The sequence below is a fragment of the Ranitomeya imitator genome, chromosome 1 (assembly GCF_032444005.1).
Source record: "Ranitomeya imitator isolate aRanImi1 chromosome 1, aRanImi1.pri, whole genome shotgun sequence".
Taxonomy (NCBI): domain Eukaryota; kingdom Metazoa; phylum Chordata; class Amphibia; order Anura; family Dendrobatidae; genus Ranitomeya; species Ranitomeya imitator.
This window is the reverse complement of record NC_091282.1, coordinates 799536593-799558432: the sequence shown is the minus strand read 5'-3', so window position 1 is coordinate 799558432 and position 21840 is coordinate 799536593. Positions and strand designations below refer to the sequence as shown.

The window sequence follows — 21840 nt, the reverse complement described above, 5'->3', positions numbered from 1 at the left end:
AACTATTATAATACTGCCCCCTATTTACAAGAATATAACTACTATAATACTGCCCTCTATGTACAAGAATATAACTACTATAGTACTGCCCTATATGTACAAGAATATAACTACTATAATACGGCTCCCTATGTACAAGAATACAACTACTATAATACTGCCTTCTATGTACAAGAATATAACTACTATAATACTGCCCCCTATGTACAAGAATATAACTACTATAAAACTGCCCCCTATGTACAAGAATATACCTACTATAATACTGCCCCCTATGTACAAGAATATATCTACTATAATGCTGCTCCTATGTACTAGAATATAACTACTATAATACTGTCCTCTATGTACAAGAATATAACTACTATAATACTGTCCTATATGTACAAGAATATAACTGCTATAATACTGCCCTATATGTACAAGAATATAATTACATTAATACTGCCCTCTATGTACAAGAATATAACTACTATAATACTGCTCCTATGTACAAAAATATACCGTAACTACTATAATACTGCCCCCTATGTACAAGAATATAACTACTATAATACTGCCCCCTATGTACAAGAATATAACTACTATAATACTGCTCCTATGAACAAGAATATAACTACTATAATACTGCTCCTATGTACAAGAATATAATTACTATAATACTGCCCTCTATGTACAAGAATATATCCTCTATAATACTGCCCTCTATGTACAAGAATATAACAACTATAATACTGCCCCTATGTACAAGAACATAACTACTATAATACTGCCCCCTATGTACAAGAATATAACTATTATAATACTGCCCTATTTGTACAAGAATATAACTACTATAATACTGCTCCTATGTACAAGAATATAACTACCATAATACTGCGCCTATGTACAAGAATACAACTACTATAATACTGCCCCTATGTAAAAGAATATAATTACTATAATACTGCCCTCTATGTACAAGAATATAACTACTATAATACTGCCCCTATGTAAAAAGAATATACCTACTATAATACTGTCCTTATGTACAAGAATATAACTACTATAAGGGTAAGTTCACACAGGACGTTTTTGCTGTTTTTTTTTTTCTGCAGCAAAACCTGATCTTCTTGGCAGGAAAGACGCTGCGTCAAAAATGCAGGTTTAGGTGCGTTTTTTTGGTGCGTTTTTCGTTGTGTTTTTTTCATGCGTTTTTTTTTTCTCTTTGTGCATGCCAATAAAGTTGAGTGTCCCAGAGAAAAAAAAACTTCCTGTAGATAGACAGAATGAACAGGTAGAATGAATAGATAGATAGAATGAAAAGATAATAAACAAATAGATAGATAGATTGATAGAATAGATAGATAACCTGCGGTAACCTTTTCCCTGGCATTTTCCCACGGTGCAGAGGTTACCTCAGGTCAGGATGTGAGGGAGCGCAGGCTCACTGACGTCACCGCTAGTTACTGAGCCTGCGCCCACTGTGTATCATTCATTCCCCAGTAGTTTACAGCCGGGAGAAGTTGCATTAGGGCGGATGAGTCTCGCACGGCAATACCCGGCACTGCACCTGGTACAGAGGTGCGGAGCGTGTGGCTGCATGTATTCCTATGAGGCCACAAGCTCCGATCTGAGTGCCGGCAGCAGCGCCGGGTTTTAAACATGCGAGACTCATCCGAGTTGCTCGCAAGTGAGTAGGAGCCCTTAGTAGTGCTATTTTTATGCTGGGGGCCTACAGTTGTGGCCAAAAGTATTGACACCCCTGCAATTCTGTCAGATAATACTCAGTTTCTTCCTGAAAATGATTGCAATCACAAATTCTTTGGTATTATTATCTTCATTTAATTTGTCCTAAATGAAAAAAACACAAAAAGTATTGTCCTAAAGCCAAATTGGATATAATTCCACACCAAACATAAAAAAGGGGGTGGACAAAAGTATTGGCATAAAGTAGCATAAAAAAGCAGCAAAAAAAACAGCAAAAACATCCTGTGTGAACTTACCCTGAGGCCGGTTTCACACGTCAGTGGCTCCGGTACATGAGGTGACAGTTTCCTCACGTACCGGAGCAACTGACACACGTAGACACATTAAAATCAATGCATCTGTTCAGATGTCATTGATTTTTTGCGGACGGTGTCTCCGTGTTCCAAACACGGAGACATGTCGGTGTTCGTGGGAGCGCACGTATTACACGGACCCATTAAAGTCAATGGGTCCATGTAAAACACGTACCTCCCACCCCCTGTGCGCCCCCCCCTCTGTGATTAAAATACTCACCTAGCTTCCGGATCCCTCGCAGCGTCCTGTCCTGGCCGCACCTTGTACTGTATGAGCGGTCACGTGGGGCCGCCGATTACAATCATGAATATGCGGCTCCACCTCCCAAAGGGGTGGAGCCGCATATTCATTACTGTAAATGAGCGGCCCCACGTGACCGCTCATACAGTACAAGGTGCGGCCAGGACAGGACACTGCGAGGGATCCACATGGATATTGATTTTACACACTAATATTCATATCTTCTCTACAGCAAATGCTGCTGCAGGGAAGATATGAATGGGGCTTCAGGACGATGCCAGGGACAGCGCTAAACTTTAGCGCTGTCTCCGGCACGGAGCGTGTGGTACCCAGTGGGCACACGGGCGGCACACGTGTGCCGCACGTGTGCCACACTGATGTGCCACAGAAACGCACCGGCACACGGACACGGATAATTCCGGTATAGATTTTTCCGGTACCGGAAATATCTGGACGTGTGAGACTGCCCTAATACTGCCCACTATGTACAAGAATATTCCTAGTATACTGGCAATAATTTTAGTTTGCAATGACTAATGGCCACTCTTCCCAAAACATGCCGGTTGCTGCGTTGTTTGAACTCTTCCTCATTCTTTCTGATCTTGTCTATAGGTCGGTGGCTGAGCGGCTTCCATTCCCTTCTGACCTCGATAGAGGTGAAGCTATAGGGAGTGCAGCGGTATGAGCTGCACCTGAGCCCTGGTTCCTGAGCAGGCCCAAAAGCCTTTCTGCCCCATCTGAATAGCCCGTGGTGAGTGAGGGGACAGGTTACACGCTTCACGCTCTGGATATAACATTGGTGACGAGTGTGGAGCTCTGCCTCATCCCTCCTGCATGTCGCTGTGACCTGATCTCTTCACGTAGATGCTGTAATTCTCATCTGGTACAAGCTGGAGGGAATTCTTGGTGAAAGCTGTAAGATAGCGTCCTGTGGGAAAAAAATTACAATATTAAAGGGAGTGTCTACTTTGGTAAAAGAAATCACCTATTAGTAATTAATGCCGGACTAGGCATCCCCATCTACTAACCATAGCAGGTGGTGGGCTCTCCAACTAGCTCATATTTTAAGGGCACTCTCCTAGATTTCAATGGGCTCAATGTAATGCTTCATTTTGACCTATGGGGGCGCTGCAGGGAAATTAGGCACATGATGCTGGAGGGCTCCCTTGCAATTACAGCTGACTGTGTGATCTACTTTATTAAAACTAGATGACCCCTTTAAATTAAAGAGAACCTGCCACTTGCCATAAATATATATTTTTCACTACCTGGTGTAAATGCCGCTGTTCTCCTGGACCTAGAATTGTTTTTCTCTTGCTCCTGCTGCTCTCCACTCCTCAAATATGGCCCCATCTATCCTTATGTAAATCTAGCCTTTTCTTTACCAAGTGGGCGTGATGCTCAAGAAGACAGCCCACGAGGAGATTTGAACACCATGCCCATTTTGCTTGAAAAACACTACATTTCTATACAGCGAAGAACTTAGGAGCCATATTTTAGGAACAGAAAGGCACAAGAAATGAGAAAAATAACGTCAGATTCAGCAGAACAGCGGCATTTACGCCAGTTAAATATCATTATAAATATATGGCAAGTGGCAGGTCCCCTTTAAATGGAATTAAAGGGTTAATTGTGGTGAAGTATGAGTTCAGAGTGGTGGGGTGTAAAATTCAGGATCCTCATTTATGATTTAGTATATCTAGTGAAGTACAGTCTACCTGTCTCAAGGACCCGGCCAGCCTATGCATTACGTGGCTGGCTAGTAGGTTTCAGTGGTCACAATGCAATCCTTTGTTCCTCCTGCAGGGGCACTGCAGAAAAATCAAACATTTGGGACATTTTGGCTCCCTCGCAGACATTGTGTGATCATCTTTGTTTTAGTGGGATTGTGAAACAAGAACAACCCCTTTACATAAAAGTGAAGGGTTAATTAATTTGAAAAAAAAAGAAAGAAAATAGAAAACAAATATAGAAATGAAATAAAATAAATACAAATTAAATGTATATCAAAATATGCCTCCGGCCAGCAAATGAAACAGTCTATGCATGTCTTGTCGCCATCTATTCTCTTAAAAAGGGCATTCCCATCTCCAAGATCCAACCCCAATATGTAGGTGTAATAATAATAATAATATAAAATATCTCCAATTAGAAACGCAGTATAGTTCTCCTGATTAGCTATGTCCCTTACCTCATGTGAAGGAATTGCAGTAACTTAGGTATCCATGGTTACAACCACTAACAACTATCTAATTGTCACTATATAGTGGTCGTGCCATGGATACCTGAGCTACTGCAATGCCCTGCACATGGGGTAAGCGGTATAGCTGATCAGGAGAACTATACACCATTTCTAATTGGAGGTATTTGATAATATTATTATTATTACACCTACTAGATATTGGGATAGGATCTTGGGGATGGGAATACTCCTTTAAGTCCAGCTGTTTTGACCACACCTGCTGTTTGGAAGACTCCACACCTGGATTATGGGACCAGAGGCTTTAAGTGTCCCTAAACCGCGGTATTCCAAACACAAACAGCCTGGCCTCGAGCCGAGATCCCAATCAGTGCATTTCCAAGCACGTAACCCTCACTTGGGGACACGGGGCGTATGTAATGTAGAGTTTCTCTGCTGAGCACTTTTCCACAGATTAAAAGTGTATACAAAGAGTTCTGAGATATTGTGAACACCATGAGCCCTGTGGCACATTATGTGCTGGCATGTAATAAAAGCCTCCGTAATGTAATCAAAATGTGCCGCTGCCAGGATCCACGTATCTGAAGAGCCATCGCACACCCCAAATATAATTACCAAGATAACTGCCGGGATGGGGATCTAAAGAGCAGCAAGATGCCGGGAAATGGCGCTACAATAAATGAGAATTTACAGTAATTAAGTGTCGAGACCTCGTAAAGTGAAGAACTATAGGAAAATAACAGGAAATTGGGGGAAAAGGTAAATGGCGGGTGAAATAGGGCTAAAATATAGGGGAACGGTATTACTTATACATTTTATAAGTAGTAGTTTTTTCTTCTATCCTTCCAGTAGACGGGCATGGCACCAGGAGATGGAACAGGATCCTTGATGCAAACAACTGGCTAAGACGATGGTGCAGACAACAAGGATTCGGATTCCTGGACCACGGTGTGAATTACTTGTACGATGGACTCCTCGCCAGAGACGGACTACACCTCAACAAACCTGGGAAACACACATTCGCCAGAAGACTCGCTACACTCATCAGGAGGGCGTTAAACTAGAAGAAGAGGGGACGGGAAGAAAAACATTAGACTTGAACAAAGAAGATCCAGGAAAACATACTCAGAAGGGAGGTAAGAACATTTCTACAACAATCCACAGCGAGGAGATTGGAACAAAACAAAATCCTCTAAACTGCATGCTTGCAAACGCCAGAAGCCTGACAAACAAGATGGAAGAACTAGAAGCAGAAATATCTACAGGTAACTTTGACATAGTGGGAATAACCGAGACATGGTTAGATGAAAGCTATGACTGGGCAGTTAACTTACAGGGTTACAGTCTGTTTAGAAAGGATCGTAAAAATCGGAGAGGAGGAGGGGTTTGTCTCTATGTAAAGTCTTGTCTAAAGTCCACTTTAAGGGAGGATATTAGCGAAGGAAATGAGGATGTCGAGTCCATATGGGTCGAAATTCATGGAGGGAAAAATGGTAACAAAATTCTCATTGGGGTCTGTTACAAACCCCCAAATATAACAGAAACCATGGAAAGTCTACTTCTAAAGCAGATAGATGAAGCTGCAACCCATAATGAGGTCCTGGTTATGGGGGACTTTAACTACCCGGATATTAACTGGGAAACAGAAACCTGTGAAACCCATAAAGGCAACAGGTTTCTGCTAATAACCAAGAAAAATTATCTTTCACAATTGGTGCAGAATCCAACCAGAGGAGCAGCACTTTTAGACCTAATACTATCTAATAGACCTGACAGAATAACAAATCTGCAGGTGGTCGGGCATCTAGGAAATAGCGACCACAATATTGTACAGTTTCACCTGTCTTTCACTAGGGGGACTTGTCAGGGAGTCACAAAAACACTGAACTTTAGGAAGGCAAAGTTTGACCAGCTTAGAGATGCCCTTAATCTGGTAGACTGGGACAATATCCTCAGAACTAATAATACAGATAATAAATGGGAAATGTTTAAGAACATCCTAAATAGGCAGTGTAAGCGGTTTATACCTTGTGGGAATAAAAGGACTAGAAATAGGAAAAACCCAATGTGGCTAAACAAAGAAGTAAGACAGGCAATTAACAGTAAAAAGAAAGCATTTGCACTACTAAAGCAGGATGGCACCATTGAAGCTCTAAAAAACTATAGGGAGAAAAATACTTTATCTAAAAAACTAATTAAAGCTGCCAAAAAGGAAACAGAGAAGCACAGTGCTAAGGAGAGTAAAACTAATCCCAAACTGTTCTTCAACTATATCAATAGTAAAAGAATAAAAACTGAAAATGTAGGCCCCTTAAAAAATAGTGAGGAAAGAATGGTTGTAGATGACGAGGAAAAAGCTAACATATTAAACACCTTCTTCTCCACGGTATTCACGGTGGAAAATGAAATGCTAGGTGAAATCCCAAGAAACAATGAAAACCCTATATTAAGGGTCACCAATCTAACCCAAGAAGAGGTGCGAAACCGGCTAAATAAGATTAAAATAGATAAATCTCCGGGTCCGGATGGCATACACCCACGAGTACTAAGAGAACTAAGTAATGTAATAGATAAACCATTATTTCTTATTTTTAGGGACTCTATAGCGACAGGGTCTGTTCCGCAGGATTGGCGCATAGCAAATGTGGTGCCAATATTCAAAAAGGGCTCTAAAAGTGAACCTGGAAATTATAGGCCAGTAAGTCTAACCTCTATTGTTGGTAAAATATTTGAAGGGTTTCTGAGGGATGTTATTCTGGATTATCTCAATGAGAATAACTGTTTAACTCCATATCAGCATGGGTTTATGAGAAATCGCTCCTGTCAAACCAATCTAATCAGTTTTTATGAAGAGGTAAGCTATAGACTGGACCACGGTGAGTCATTGGACGTGGTACATCTCGATTTTTCCAAAGCGTTTGATACCGTGCCGCACAAGAGGTTGGTACACAAAATGAGAATGCTTGGTCTGGGGGAAATTGTGTGTAAATGGGTTAGTAACTGGCTAAGTGATAGAAAGCAGAGGGTGGTTATAAATGGTATAGTCTCTAACTGGGTCGCTGTGACCAGTGGGGTACCGCAGGGGTCAGTATTGGGACCTGTTCTCTTCAACATATTCATTAATGATCTGGTAGAAGGTTTACACAGTAAAATATCGATATTTGCAGATGATACAAAACTATGTAAAGCAGTTAATACAAGAGAAGATAGTATTCTGCTACAGATGGATCTGGATAAGTTGGAAACTTGGGCTGAAAGGTGGCAGATGAGGTTTAACAATGATAAATGTAAGGTTATACACATGGGAAGAAGGAATCAATGTCACCATTACACACTGAATGGGAAACCACTGGGTAAATCTGACAGGGAGAAGGACTTGGGGATCCTAGTTAATGATAAACTTACCTGGAGCAGCCAGTGCCAGGCAGCAGCTGCCAAGGCAAACAGGATCATGGGGTGCATTAAAAGAGGTCTGGATACACATGATGAGAGCATTATACTGCCTCTGTACAAATCCCTAGTTAGACCGCACATGGAGTACTGTGTCCAGTTTTGGGCACCGGTGCTCAGGAAGGATATAATGGAACTAGAGAGAGTACAAAGGAGGGCAACAAAATTAATAAAGGGGATGGGAGAACTACAATACCCAGATAGATTAGCGAAATTAGGATTATTTAGTCTAGAAAAAAGACGACTGAGGGGCGATCTAATAACCATGTATAAGTATATAAGGGGACAATACAAATATCTCGCTGAGGATCTGTTTATACCAAGGAAGGTGACGGGCACAAGGGGGCATTCTTTGCGTCTGGAGGAGAGAAGGTTTTTCCACCAACATAGAAGAGGATTCTTTACTGTTAGGGCAGTGAGAATCTGGAATTGCTTGCCTGAGGAGGTGGTGATGGCGAACTCAGTTGAGGGGTTCAAGAGAGGCCTGGATGTCTTCCTGGAGCAGAACAATATTGTATCATACAATTAGGTTCTGTAGAAGGACGTAGATCTGGGGATTTATTATGATGGAATATAGGCTGAACTGGATGGACAAATGTCTTTTTTCGGCCTTACTAACTATGTTACTATGTTACTATGTTTATGGCACTATTATAACATTACTTTATGCACAGCTTTTACTTGGTCATTATTTGGTGGCATTATTTATCCATTATTTGGCATTGTCATGAGGTTATATATGACATTTTTATGTAGCCACTGTAAGGCAATATTATTTATACATTACATGACACAGTCATCTTATTATTTTATGCACGGACCTGTTATATGGTCAATGTATGATGGCATTAATTATACATTATATAGCTTTGCTATTAGATTAATCTATGTATGACGCTGTTATATGGTCGCTGTATGACGCTATTATTTATACATTATATAGCGCTGTTATTAGATTACTTTATGCATAGATCTGTTTTTTAGTCACTGTACGATGGTATTATTTATACATTAAATGGCGCTGTTATTAGATTACTTTATGCACAGATCTGTTATTAAGTCACTGTACGACGATATTATTTATACATTATATGGCAATGTTATTAGATTACTTTATGCACTGATCCGTTATTTAGTCACTGTATGACGGTATTATTTATACATTATATGATGCTGTTATTAGATGACTTCATGCAAAGATCTGTTATTTAGTCACTGTACGATGGTATTATTTATACATTATATGGCACTGTTATTAGATTACGGAACTTTATGCACGGACCAGTTATGTTATTTGTTGACTGTAAAACAATATTATTCATACATTATATAACATTATTATTAGTTTCCTGATTGTGAAGCTGTTACTTGGTCACTACATGACAATAGTATTTATACATTACGCAGAATTGTTATTTTCATTATGTATGATGCTGTTTGCTTGCTACATAGCGGTATTATTTACACCAGGGGTGTCAAACTGCATTCCTCGAGGGCCGCAAACCATGCGTGTTTTCAAGATTTCCTTAGCCTTGCACAAGGTGCTGTAATCATTATGTGTGTAGGTGATTAAATTATCACCTGTGCAGTACAAGGAAATCCTGAAAACATGACCTGTCTGCAGCCCTTAAGGAATGCAGTTTGACACCCCTGATTTACACAATAAATAGCATTATTATTAGATTACTTTATGAATGGATTTGATATTTGGTCCCTAGATGACATACTTTAGCACTGTATGGTGGTATACACCTAAGTATTGTAGGCAATACTATTATTTTTGCAGTATGTGGTGGTGGCACTGTATTAGACATTGTATGACAGTATATTTAGGCCAGTGTATATCCCTGTTATTTGGGCACCAAACTGTATGAAGCTTATAGTTATGCCCTGTATGGTTATCTGCAGTGGCGTAACTACAAAGTTAGGGGCCCCGGTGCGAACTTCCAAATGGGCCCCCCCCCCTGCAGCCCTGCCATACAACTCAATGTAACCCCCATAGAATAATGGCCACACATGATGCTCAATACTGTATAACGGCCACCACACATGATGCTGCATACTGTATAATGGCCACACATGATGCTGCATACTGTATAATGGCCACACATGATGCTCCATAGTGTATAATGGCCACACATGATGCTCCATAGTGTATAATGGCCACACATGATGCTCCATAGTGTATAATGGCCACACATTGCTCCATACTGTATAATGGCCAGACAGTGCTCCATACTGTATAATGACCACCCACACATAGTGCTCCATAGTGTATAACGGCCACACAGTTCTCCATACTGTATAATGATCCCACATAATGCTCAATACTGTATAATGACCACAAATGATGCTCCATACTGTATAACGGCCACACATGATGCTCAATACTGTATAATGACCCCCCTCCTGTATGCATGGCTCATCTCCCTCCTATCCCATATACATAGCTCATATTACCCCTCCTGCATGCATGACTCATATCTCCCCATGTATGCATGGCTCATATTCCCCCCCTGTATGCATGGCTCATATTCCGCCCCTGTATGCATGGCTTATATTCCCCCCTGTATGCATGGCTCATATTCCCCCCCCCCCCGTATGCATGGCTTATATTCCCTCCTGCATGCCTTATATTCCCCCCTGCATGGCTCATATCCCCCCCTGCATGGCTCATATTCCCCCCTGCATGGCTCATATTCCCCCCTGCATGGCTCATATCCCCCCCTGCATGGCTCATATTCCCCCCTGCATGGCTCATATTCCCCCCTGCATGGCTCATAGTCATATTCCCCCCTGCATGGCTCATATTCCCCCCTGCATGGCTCATATTCCCCCCTGCATGGCTCATATCCCCCCCTGCATGGCTCATATCCCCCCCTGCATGGCTTATATTCCCCCCTGCATGGCTCATATCCCCCCCTGCATGGCTTATATTCCCCCCTGTATGCAGGCTTAATTCTCCGCTCCTGCTCGGCGCGCCGGCTTATGTCCTCCTTCATCCCCCGTCCCTCATACTCACCTGTCTTCCCACTGCACGGCCGTGCCGACATCCCTCGCGCTCTGTCCCGACTCCAGGCGGCGGCGCCGGCGCAGCACCTTCTTCCTGCTTGAGCGGTCATGTGACACCGTTCATTAAGATCATGAATATGCGCATATTCATGATCTTAATGAGCGGTGTCACGTGACCGCTCAAGCAGGAACGAGCTGCAGTGCAGACGCCGAGACCATCGCTGGAGCAGGGTGAGTATTCAAGGCAGCGGCAGCAGCGGCGGCGGCGGCGGGGGGGGCCCTGGAGCGGGGGGAGGCACTGCCAGTCCGAGCCTGCCTGCCGGGCCCCTGACCTGCCGGGCCCGGTCGCACTGGCGACCGCTGCGACCGCGGTAGTTACGCCACTGGTTATCTGTACACTGTATGACAGTACACTATACGGAGGAAATGAAATACCAGTCCCAGACTACATACCAGTCCATGTCCTCTGCAGACCAATGACAAAGTTGTGACACTGTGGACGACTGTTGCAGAAGTTGGCAGCCTCTGCTGCACTGTACATGGACAGCAGACATCCCTGGTGGTTATAGGACGGCCAGCACCGGAAATCTCCATCTGTGTCCCTCATGCGGAATCCTCTCAGCACTGTGAAGTCTGGAATACAGAGCAGGAGAGGAATCGGGTCATGTATGAAGTGTAACAGTATGATATATATTACAATCAATGGCGCGCCCAGAGTGTTGAGGAGGATGTGACAGCATTAGAGTCCGTCAGTATTCGGCATCTGTGCACGCTGCATTATTACCAGATCATAGCAACAACCAGGGGTGCACTGCCGTCGTTTCAACATTGATAGTTTAGGGTAACCACCCAATAGGGTTAATGCATGATCACCAGGCCAAAACAGTAGACTAGATATAGGCATGCCTATAGATTAGGCATGATGTGGATGCTATACATATGAGGCAAGTGGACACTACTGATGAGGCATGTGGAGGACACTATACATGAGGCAAGTGAAGGACACTACTGATAAGGCATGTGGATGACACTATACATGAGGCATGTGGAGGACACTATATATGATGCATGTGGAGGACACTATTCATGATGCATGTGAAGGACACTACTCATGAGGCATGTGGAGGACACTAGTCCTGAGGCATGTGGAGGACACTATTTATGATGCATGTGGAGGACACTATACATGATGCATGTGGAGGACACTATTCATGATGCATGTGAAGGACACTAGTCCTGAGGCATGTGGAGGACACTATTTATGATGCATGTGGAGGACACTACTCATGATGCATGTGGAGGACTCTTCTCACAAGCCATGTGGAGGACACTATTCATGATGCATTTGGAGAACACTACTCATGATGCATATAGAGGACACTACTCATGAGGCATTTGGAGGTCACTACTGATGAGACATGTGTTGCACACTATACAGGAGTCATGTGGAGGATGCTAGACATGAGACATGTGGAGGACAGTATAGATTAGTCATGTGGTAGACACTATACATGAGTCATGAGGAGGACACTATAGGTTAGGCATGTGGTGGACGCTACACATGAGGCATGTGGAGGACACTATTCATGTTGCATGTGGTGGACACTATACATCAGTCATGAGGAGGACACTACTGATGATGCATATAGAGGACACTACTGATGAGACATGTGTTGAACACTATACAGGAGTCATGTGGAGGACGCTAGACATGAGACATGTAGGGGACAGTATAGATTAGGCATGTGGTAGACACTATACATGAGTCATGAGGAGGACACTTTAGATTAGGCATGTGGTGGACGCTACACATGAGGCAAGTGGAGGACACTACTGATGAGGCATGTGGAGGACACTACTGATGAGGTATTGGGAGGACACTATTGATGAGGCATGCGGAGGACACTATTGATGAGGCATGTGGAGGACACTATTGATGAGGCATGTGGAGGACACTACTGATGAGGAATGTGGAGGACACTATAGATTAGGCATATGGTGGCACTATACATGAGTCATGAGGAGGAGACTATAGATCTATAGATTAGGCAAGTGGAGGACACTACTGATGAGGCATGTAGAGGACACTACTGATGAGGCAAGTGGAGGACATTACTGATGAGGCAAGTGGAGGAAACTACTGATGAGGCATGTGGAGGACACTACTGATGAGGCATGTGGAGGACGCTACTGATGAGGCATGTGGACCACACTACTGATGAGGAAAGTGGAGGACATTACCGATGAGGCAAGTGGAGGACACTACTGATGAGGCATGTGGTGGACACTATACACGAGTCATGAGGAGGACACTATAGATTAGGCAAGTGGAGCACACTACTGATAAGGCATGTGGAAGACACTACTGATGAGGAATGCGGAGGACACTACTGATGAGACAAGTGGAGGACACTACTGATGAGGCTTGTGGAGGACACTACTGATGAGACAAGTGGAGGACACTACTGATGACGCATGAGGTAGATGCTATTGATGAGGCATGTGGCGAACATTATCGATGTGGCATGTGGAGGACACCTTGATGGGGCACTATGGCTGGCACTAATAGGTGACACATACTATATTTTTGGCCACAGCTGTGCTGTTATTCTGGAAAGGTACAGGAGAAGTAACTCACTATGTAATTGATGCTTTAGGCTTTGATTCATTCCCGATTTGTACATGTGCAATACGTCTTCAAAAGCCTCCAGGGTCTCATTTATCCCGACATGTAAATCCCCTGCAATAACAACAATGAAAACAGCGTCAGAACCTGTAAAACCCCCAGACGTCTGTAGCCCACCCTGCACCTATGGAGGAGACAGCAATACCTGTCACATTCATGATGTCTTCCAGAAGGGGCCGCAGGGCCGGAGGAGCGGTGTGAGGCAAGAGGTAAGTGAAGAAAAATCTGAAATATCAAAAATCACCGTTACCTACGAGGAGTGAATGACACCAATGTACAAATAATGATAGCCAGGGCTTGGCGGAAAACTCTGGTGATCAGCGGCGGCACAGCGCAGCGTCACATTCTAAGGATGTGTTTATTACAGACTTTAGGGTTATGTTTGCTGCTCCCAGACTGTTTATTAGGGGTCAGCATCATACCTGTACGCATTATAGAGGTTCCTCTTCTCGTTGGACCCCATGCACTGCCCGGACTCTGAGCAGCTCATGGAAAATGTTTTGGCCGGGAAGGTGAGAGCACAGTCTGCATCCCGGCTACACGCCGGCTCCTCGCTGCTGGCATCGTCCATGTCAGTCACTTTTAGGCCTCCATCCACCAGGACAAACTGTTGGGGCTGGAAATCCAGGAGGGCAATGGAACCCATGGGGGAATTTGCCAAATAATGCAGCAACTGCACCAATTCCCAACAGACCTGTTCAAAAACAATTAAAATGTCAGAATAAATCTATTACTGCATCGCTGACGAAGCAGTACTGAGGAGAGACGTGGGGCAGCTGTCCATACCAACCAATCATCTTCTAGCTCTCATTCTCCAGAGGTCTTTGCTTAAATTAAGGCTGAAATGGAGCCCAGCCTTTGCATTGTATAGGGGGTCAAGTGATTTTTGGTTCAAGTCCCCTTAGGGGATGAATTAGAAGTGTAAAAAAAGGATAAAAAAGTAAACTAATACAATCTAAAAATAATTATCCCATAAAGTGAATAAAAAATAAATAAAATTGCCAGCTTTTCCCCGTTATTTTTGGACATCACACTTTCCCCACAAGATGCAATTAATCAAAAGCAAATATTACAAATATGAAATGATAGTAATATTAGAGATTGATGTGCAAAAAAACAAGCGCTCATGTGGCTCCATCAAAGGGTAAAGTTAATAGCAACAAAAATTATTTTTTAACAAAGTTCTGAATTTTTTTTAAAGACCTATAAGATAGAAAAAGAAAACTCTACAAGTTTGGTATCGCTGTAATCACCACAACCCGGGGAATCGTGTAACCAGGTCATTTTACCTCATAATGAATGCTTTAAAAAACGAAACCTCACCAAAATTGGAAAGAAATTGTGCTGTTGGTTTTTTTCACATTTGGATTTTTTCCCCATTTTTTAGTATATTATATGATGGATTGAATGGTGTTATTCAGCACTTGACTGTCACCATGTAAAAGTACCGCCTCACAGTGGCACTTTGGTCGCTACGACGGCACGATCCGTGACGCTCCAGCATCGCTCCATTATCGCTCCAGAGTCGTAGACTGCGGTCACACTTCGCAATGCACGATGCTGGAGCGATAATTTCATGACGTGTTTGCGATGTAGAAGCTGTTGGTTACTATGCGCACATCGTATACAATATCGTGCACACCTTTGTTACACGATGCGATCATGCCACCACAGCGGGACACTTGACGACGAAAGAAAGTTTCAAACGATCTGCTACAACGTACGATTCTCAGCGGGGTCCCTGATCGCAGTAGCGTGTCAGACACAGCGAGATCGTAAGGATATCGCTGGAACGTCACGGATCGTGCCTTCGTAGCGACCAAAGTGCCACTGTGAGACGGTACCTTAAGAGTCACACACAGCAGTATGTACCCCTAAGGGTACCGTCTCACAGTGGCACTTTGGTCGCTACGACGGCACGATCCGTGACGTTCCAGCGATATCCTTACGATCTCGCTGTGTCTGACACGCTACTGCGATCAGGGACCCCGCTGAGAATCGTACGTCGTAGCAGATCGTTTGAAACTTTCTTTCGTCGTCAAGTGTCCCGCTGTGGCGGCATGATCGCATCGTGTAACAAAGGTGTGCACGATATTGTATACGATGTGCGCATAGTAACCAACGGCTTCTACATCGCAAACACGTCATGAAATTATCGCTCCAGCATCGTGCATTGCGAAGTGTGACCGCAGTCTACGACGCTGGAGCGATAATGGAGCGATGCTGAAGCGTCACGAATCGTGCCGTCGTAGCGACCAAAGTGCCACTGTGAGACTGTACCTTAAGAGTCACACACAGCAGGGATGAAGTCCGGCTGCGGGACCCCAGGACTCGCGCATGTGTGTGTACAGAAGTACTTGTACGTTACTACCATAAATGGGCCCCCCATCTCGCCAGGGCCCCGGCACTTGCCCGGGTGCGCCGGGTGCTGATGCCGGCCCTGACTATGACTCATCCCACAAAAGATCAAACCCTGACATGGAACTTGGAAAAAGTAGAGGAAGAAAGGAACCCAAACCTTAAGGGCTCATAAAAACTTTAGTTAATGCAGTGTGAAATGTTCTGCAACCTTTTCATTTTTAAAGATCTCTGCTTGTTGTCAGTGTACGGATGCCTTTTTGGTCAGGGTCTGCTGGGCAAAGGTGAACATTGGCAGGATTCCCTGTGGCGGTAATGGAGGCTTGGAAAGAGGACATTGCAAAACACAGTGTCAAAGTAGCCTCAGTTTCACGCTTCGGTTTCCATAAGTTAATATGAGGAATGTGGTGCCATAAAAATTCCCTTTCTGCCCTCTGCATCTTACAGTATAATGGCTTCCGCGTGACCTCTGACCTGTTTACAGGCCACTTACACAAACACAGATCTGAGCTGTGAATTGTAAATGGCAGCCCCCCAGCCCCTGTGTCCTGCAGAGGGGACATTGCAAGGCTGTTTGCACAGACCTCAATGATAATCCCTTTTCCTTGACTCATTAACCATTGCACAGCTGGAGGCAGATTGCATTGGGCTGAGGTGCAATGTGCTGCATGCAGTCCCCCCTGTTTGGATGGGTACTATCACCTTCCATGCATGGCCACTGGAACAATCACCATTGTTTGCCTTCACTTACTTTAAATCTCTCCTCCCAGGGGGTTTGCAGGAGCTGAATCATCTCCAGGGGAGATCCAAGTTCCAGCATTGCTGTGACCCTGATGTCAGAGGGGGCGCTATTAACATAGCACTGGCCATGCAACTGCAAAGAGAGAAAAACACACTGTAAAGAGGTGGGCGGCCATGAGTAGATGCCTCACCTGCCTGTTTGTAATGATGGATCTGCAATAGACTCATTGCTAGTGAATCCATATCTGTAGCTCTGATGCAGAACGTCCTCCTACAAGAAAGGCTCCGCCGCAGTACACAGTCACAATGGGACGATTCATTATTGCATTTGCGGGTTTTGTTCCAATTTTTTCTTTTAAATTGTGCCTTTTTTATGTTCGCCAATGTTGGCTCATTGTTTGGTTTTCCAGATCTTTGTGGCCAATTCATCAATTGTGACTTTTTAAAAAGTCATTTTTTTTTTTTTGCTCCAGTCCCCTAATTTAAACCTGAATTTTTCTGGGGCACAAATTTTACAACATTGTAACCGAACAAGCAATTTTTTTTTTGTTTTAAAAAAATTCAAAAAAAAATCCAAAACATAAAAAAGTCAAGCGTAAAGAGTATGATGTTTTTGATCTTTGCACAAAATTCCCGGACCGAGTTTTATGAAGAATTTGACACAAATGAATACAAGATAAATAAAAGAAAAGTGACTTAAAAATATACAATTGAGGAATCAGGCCCAAAGTCTACATATAACACGAATAATGACACGTGGGGAGTAGATTGTGTCCTCGGATCATTCACATCATTTTTTTACACCATTAGAAAATAGGAGAGCAACACAAAGCACATGCCAATATTTTTAAAGAAACTCACAGTAAATAGAGGGTCTTATAGATTGTTTTAAATCTGTTTTTATATATCTATTTCTTCTCTACTTTATATTGGTCATTATTTTTTATTTCAGATTAATTAACTTTAGAATATTTGCAGTTCTTTTATCAATTTTATGTGTTGTATTTTATATATTTTTATGTTACATTTTTACTATGGGTTTTTAGACTTTCTTTCAGATTTTTGTTTATTTTATTTATTCCTTTTTGTTTTATTTATGCTTATATTTGTATTTGATATTATTTTTCAGATATTTTATTTATTTTAGACATATTATTTATGTTATTTAGTTTTTAGATTTGTTTTTTTATTTATTTTATGTATATATGTTTTTATGCATATTGTTTTTATAGCTATACCCGGGAAAGCTGGTGGACACCCCATGTAACGGCCATTAAACATAGTTAGCGGCTACTGCAGTTTCCCTGCATTGCTAATTTATAGCGATATAACAACTCATCCTGTGCTGAGACGGTGAAAGGCCTTATGAAAAGGCTGGGAAAGCTGGGTGACAACTCCTATAAAAGTACCGTAGTAATTGTGGCGATATTAGTAGTCACACAGCTGTCCCAGGCAGATACCTTAATCCTGGTAATATCCAATGCTTTGTGCAGGGGCTGTATACTATGTATGTGATATATATACACGACATTGGGTGGGCCAGTGGCCCTTAGAAAGTGTAAAGAAGCCATGTTTATCTAAGGAAGTGCCCCGATGAGCCTTGAGGTTGACATCCAATCTAAGGTCACTTCAGGCCTTGTCGCTCTAGTTAAGGTACATCATGGATGTCATACAGATGTTGGGGTCTTATCATGTAATACATGCTCACCTATTGGTTTCATTTTTCATGTAAAAAAAAATGTTCCCTGCAAGACGAAGAACAATCCCCAAAAAATACGGTATTTGATTCCCAAAGCCAAGAACCGACCAACAGTCCAACTGGATTGATTTTATTTTTCTTATGGCGTCAACCTCAAAAGCAAATGTTCTTCTAATAAGGTTCAAATTCCGTCAACCAGAAGTGGACATGGCGTTAACATCTCAGCCGATGACCATCATTATGGGGCTTCACCACTGCAAGAAGGCTCCCACCCCATACCCTCTAGGGCAACTTGAAAGTCAAAGTGATTGACACCACACAGTTCGGTAGGAGACGACTCCACATTCTCTCCGACCACCATTAAAGGTGGTGGTTTCTGAGCGATGTCTAGGGCCACCAATCGGGTCAACGAGATCCAAGCCTCCTAAATGGCAAAGGTGTTAGGAAAATCAATATTGGACCATCCACCCAGGACTCCAAGCATTTCTGGGAATTAATGTTGATCTCAATCAATCTCATCAATGTCAATAAAACTCATCGGAAGGCGCCCGCAGATGAAACTGGATGTGAAATCCAGGGTTGACTCTTGTCTTGTACTTACAGCCCCCCTGTCCAGAGCTACTCGGGGGATGGGGGAGTATAAAGATGGACAGCAGGGAGGTGAACCACTAATGAGTCCTCTCATGTAGTTACATCTGTTACTTTTTGGGGCAGCTTTGATGTGTGGATGCTCTAATCATCCGTAATATCAAGAAGAGACAGCAGCGGATCCCCTCTGAAATAAGGGGGTCTCATCTCATCACTCGGGTGACCACGCTCAGCTCCAATCACAGTTCATCATGTTACTTTCCTGAGAAGCATCTGTATCTTTATTTATAAGTCTATATTTTGTTTTTCATTCATTTTCTACAGATTTGGGTACATCTAGAAACAAAATTTAAAAATTTTCACTTCAATCATATTTGCCCAAAATGTACTTCCTTGGTACCTTATTTTCTCTTAATTTATTAGCTCTTAAAAATAATAACTCCCCCTCCCCCCAATTTAATACCATCACAATGCAGATTATTATCCAGTCTGGATCTCTCCATTTTCACGACATTATTTGTCTTTCGAAAATGATGACTGTAGAAAGCGCATCAGAAACTCTCTTTCCTTGTAGAGGTTTCTCTTTTCCTGAAAACTTTTGAACAATGTTTTATTTTCTGGAGCCTGTCTTGCAGTTTTCTGATTGGACGGTGCCTATTTTGGGGCAGATTACATCTGGACCCGTTTCATGCACTTTCTTGTTTTCCAACAGGTGAAAAAAGGCTCAAAAAACTCAAATGAACAGCAAAGTGGATTTCCCAGAGAAATGAATAGAAAGTTTTTGAGGAGGATTTTGGTGAGGATCTGCCCCAAGAAAATCCCCAAAAAACGTAGCTTGATCGTAGCCTTATTTTCTGCTCCTGGTGCCACTACTTTACCTATAGATCCCATTGCCGGTCGGGCAGCGATCAGCCACGACATCTCTACAAACCAGTGCCCCCTGCACCCGAGCACATAAGCCCCCACAATTACTAAGGGCACAATGCAGATGTTATCCAGTCTGGATCTCTCTGCACCTTCTCTACGGGATGCGACGACATACTGACCTCCCGGACGTGGCCGTCAGGGCTGCGGAATGTGTTGGCCCTATATAAGTAAAAATGATTCTTATTTACCTGGATAATCCCCGGATGGCGGAGGATCTGCAATAGAGCAATCTCCTTCTGCAGCTTGTATGTGGCCAGTCGGTGGCACCCAGCGTGGTCCCCATATTGCCGCACACATTGCTGCACGTCACTGCCATCCCCGTGGACGGACTTGAGGGCAATGGATTTGCCATTCTGTAAAGTTCCTTTTACAACAACCTTGGTAAAACCTGATCCGATATAATCCAGTCCTGTAATATGGGCAAGATCCTGACAGGTGAGTCTCTGAGGAACCTCCACGGCCTCCTCCATGAATCTCATGGCCTCCTTTGGGCCGATCCCTTTAGTTTCCAATAGGGTCTGATGCAAAAATACCAAATCCTTGTGTCTCTCCATAATTTCTCGCCTCATTTGCCGGCTGCGTTGGGAAAAAAGGAATGGCTCGTAGTAATATCCTCCATGGAAGGAGAACTTCAGATATAAAGCTAAGAGAGTGAGGGCAGCTGTAGGAAAGATGATTTGTCCTTTCATTGTGGTGCTCTTCTGGGCAATTGTCACCTCTGCCCTCTTACTGTAAATGAGTTCATTAGGAAAGGAATGCCTGCCCCTGTTTGGTTTAATGGGGTGGGTTAATGGGACTGTGGACACCCACTGAGGAGGGTCTGATAAAACTCATCCCTCACCTGACCTCACTGCAAACTTTACATCCCTGGGTACAGGCAACTCTATGCTGCCACCTAGTGGCTATATGCAGAAACAGCAATGGCAAAGATGCAGCAGGAACATTCCAGGGTCCTGAAAAACACACAGGACAGGCAAATATTGGCACACTTTTATTATCACAAACCTATGGTATTTTCATCCCTCTGTGATGTATGTGACAAGGTTTTTCTCTGCCAATAATATAAATATTAATAAATATATTAAATAGTAAATATATTAATATTAACATAAATAGTTTACATAAACTATAAATATCAATAAAAAAATATATAAATTAAAAAAAATATATCAATAAAAAAATATATCAATAAAAAAAAAGCAATAAAATATCAGGCATCAGGCAGCCTGCACATGAAAAATCCCATAGGAATAGGTGAAAAAGCTTAACTAATGCATAATTTAAAAAAGTTCTGCAACTTTAAATGTTCTTTGTAATATACTTTATCTGATCTTTAAAGATCTCCGCTAGCTGTCAGTATCCAGAAGCTGAACTCCCCCTCCTAACAGACACCTACTAGCACAGCTGAAAGTTTGCTGCAATGTATCAAAAGCATGAGGACTCAGTTATGTGCTGCTCCATTTAGTCCACAGAGAATTTCCTGGACTGATACAGTGTAACAAACCTCAGCTGTGTGAACAGACCATACTATATTTTACAATTCTACTCACCGAATAGCACCAAATTATGAATAACTCCTAATAAAAAGTCTGTATTAAATAATATGAGTGGAGGAAAGAGGGGAAGAACAAATCCCCATTATGTTACTATATTCTCCCAGCCTACCAGCGGAGGTTGGCACCCTCAATCCTGCGCAGCGGCGGCTATCCCTCCCTCTCCCTAGACAACCCTATACAGAGATATAGGTTGAAAAAAGACTTATCGATAAAGTACCATATGTAAGTAATCAGGTCAACGTGGTATCCTACTTCTGATATACCATATGGTCCGTGCAATATATCATAGAGGGTACATGGAGCCAACACAAAACAGACACACGATAATAAATGATAAATG

The 21840-nt window shown here is 42.8% G+C and overlaps 1 protein-coding gene across 2 annotated transcripts in view; it reads right to left on the bottom strand.

Moving 5' to 3' along the window:
- Window positions 1-20668, bottom strand: part of LOC138648456 (extracellular tyrosine-protein kinase PKDCC-like) — a 36538-nt gene extending 15870 nt beyond the window's left edge. The window contains exons 1-7 of one of the 2 annotated variants that reach the window (XM_069738245.1): window positions 20133-20668; window positions 16741-16863; window positions 14054-14325; window positions 13777-13856; window positions 13584-13685; window positions 11399-11578; window positions 2444-3211 (exon numbers count right to left, since the gene is read on the bottom strand). In XM_069738245.1, the coding sequence (XP_069594346.1) occupies window positions 3105-3211; window positions 11399-11578; window positions 13584-13685; window positions 13777-13856; window positions 14054-14325; window positions 16741-16863; window positions 20133-20633 (1365 nt within the window). In that variant the 5' untranslated portion in view covers window positions 20634-20668 and the 3' untranslated portion in view covers window positions 2444-3104. Of the gene's footprint in view, window positions 1-2443; window positions 3212-11398; window positions 11579-13583; window positions 13686-13776; window positions 13857-14053; window positions 14326-16740; window positions 16864-20132 lie in introns of those variants that run through there. The other variant, XM_069738255.1, reaches the window with a different exon arrangement.
- Window positions 20669-21840: the final 1172 nt, after the last annotated feature.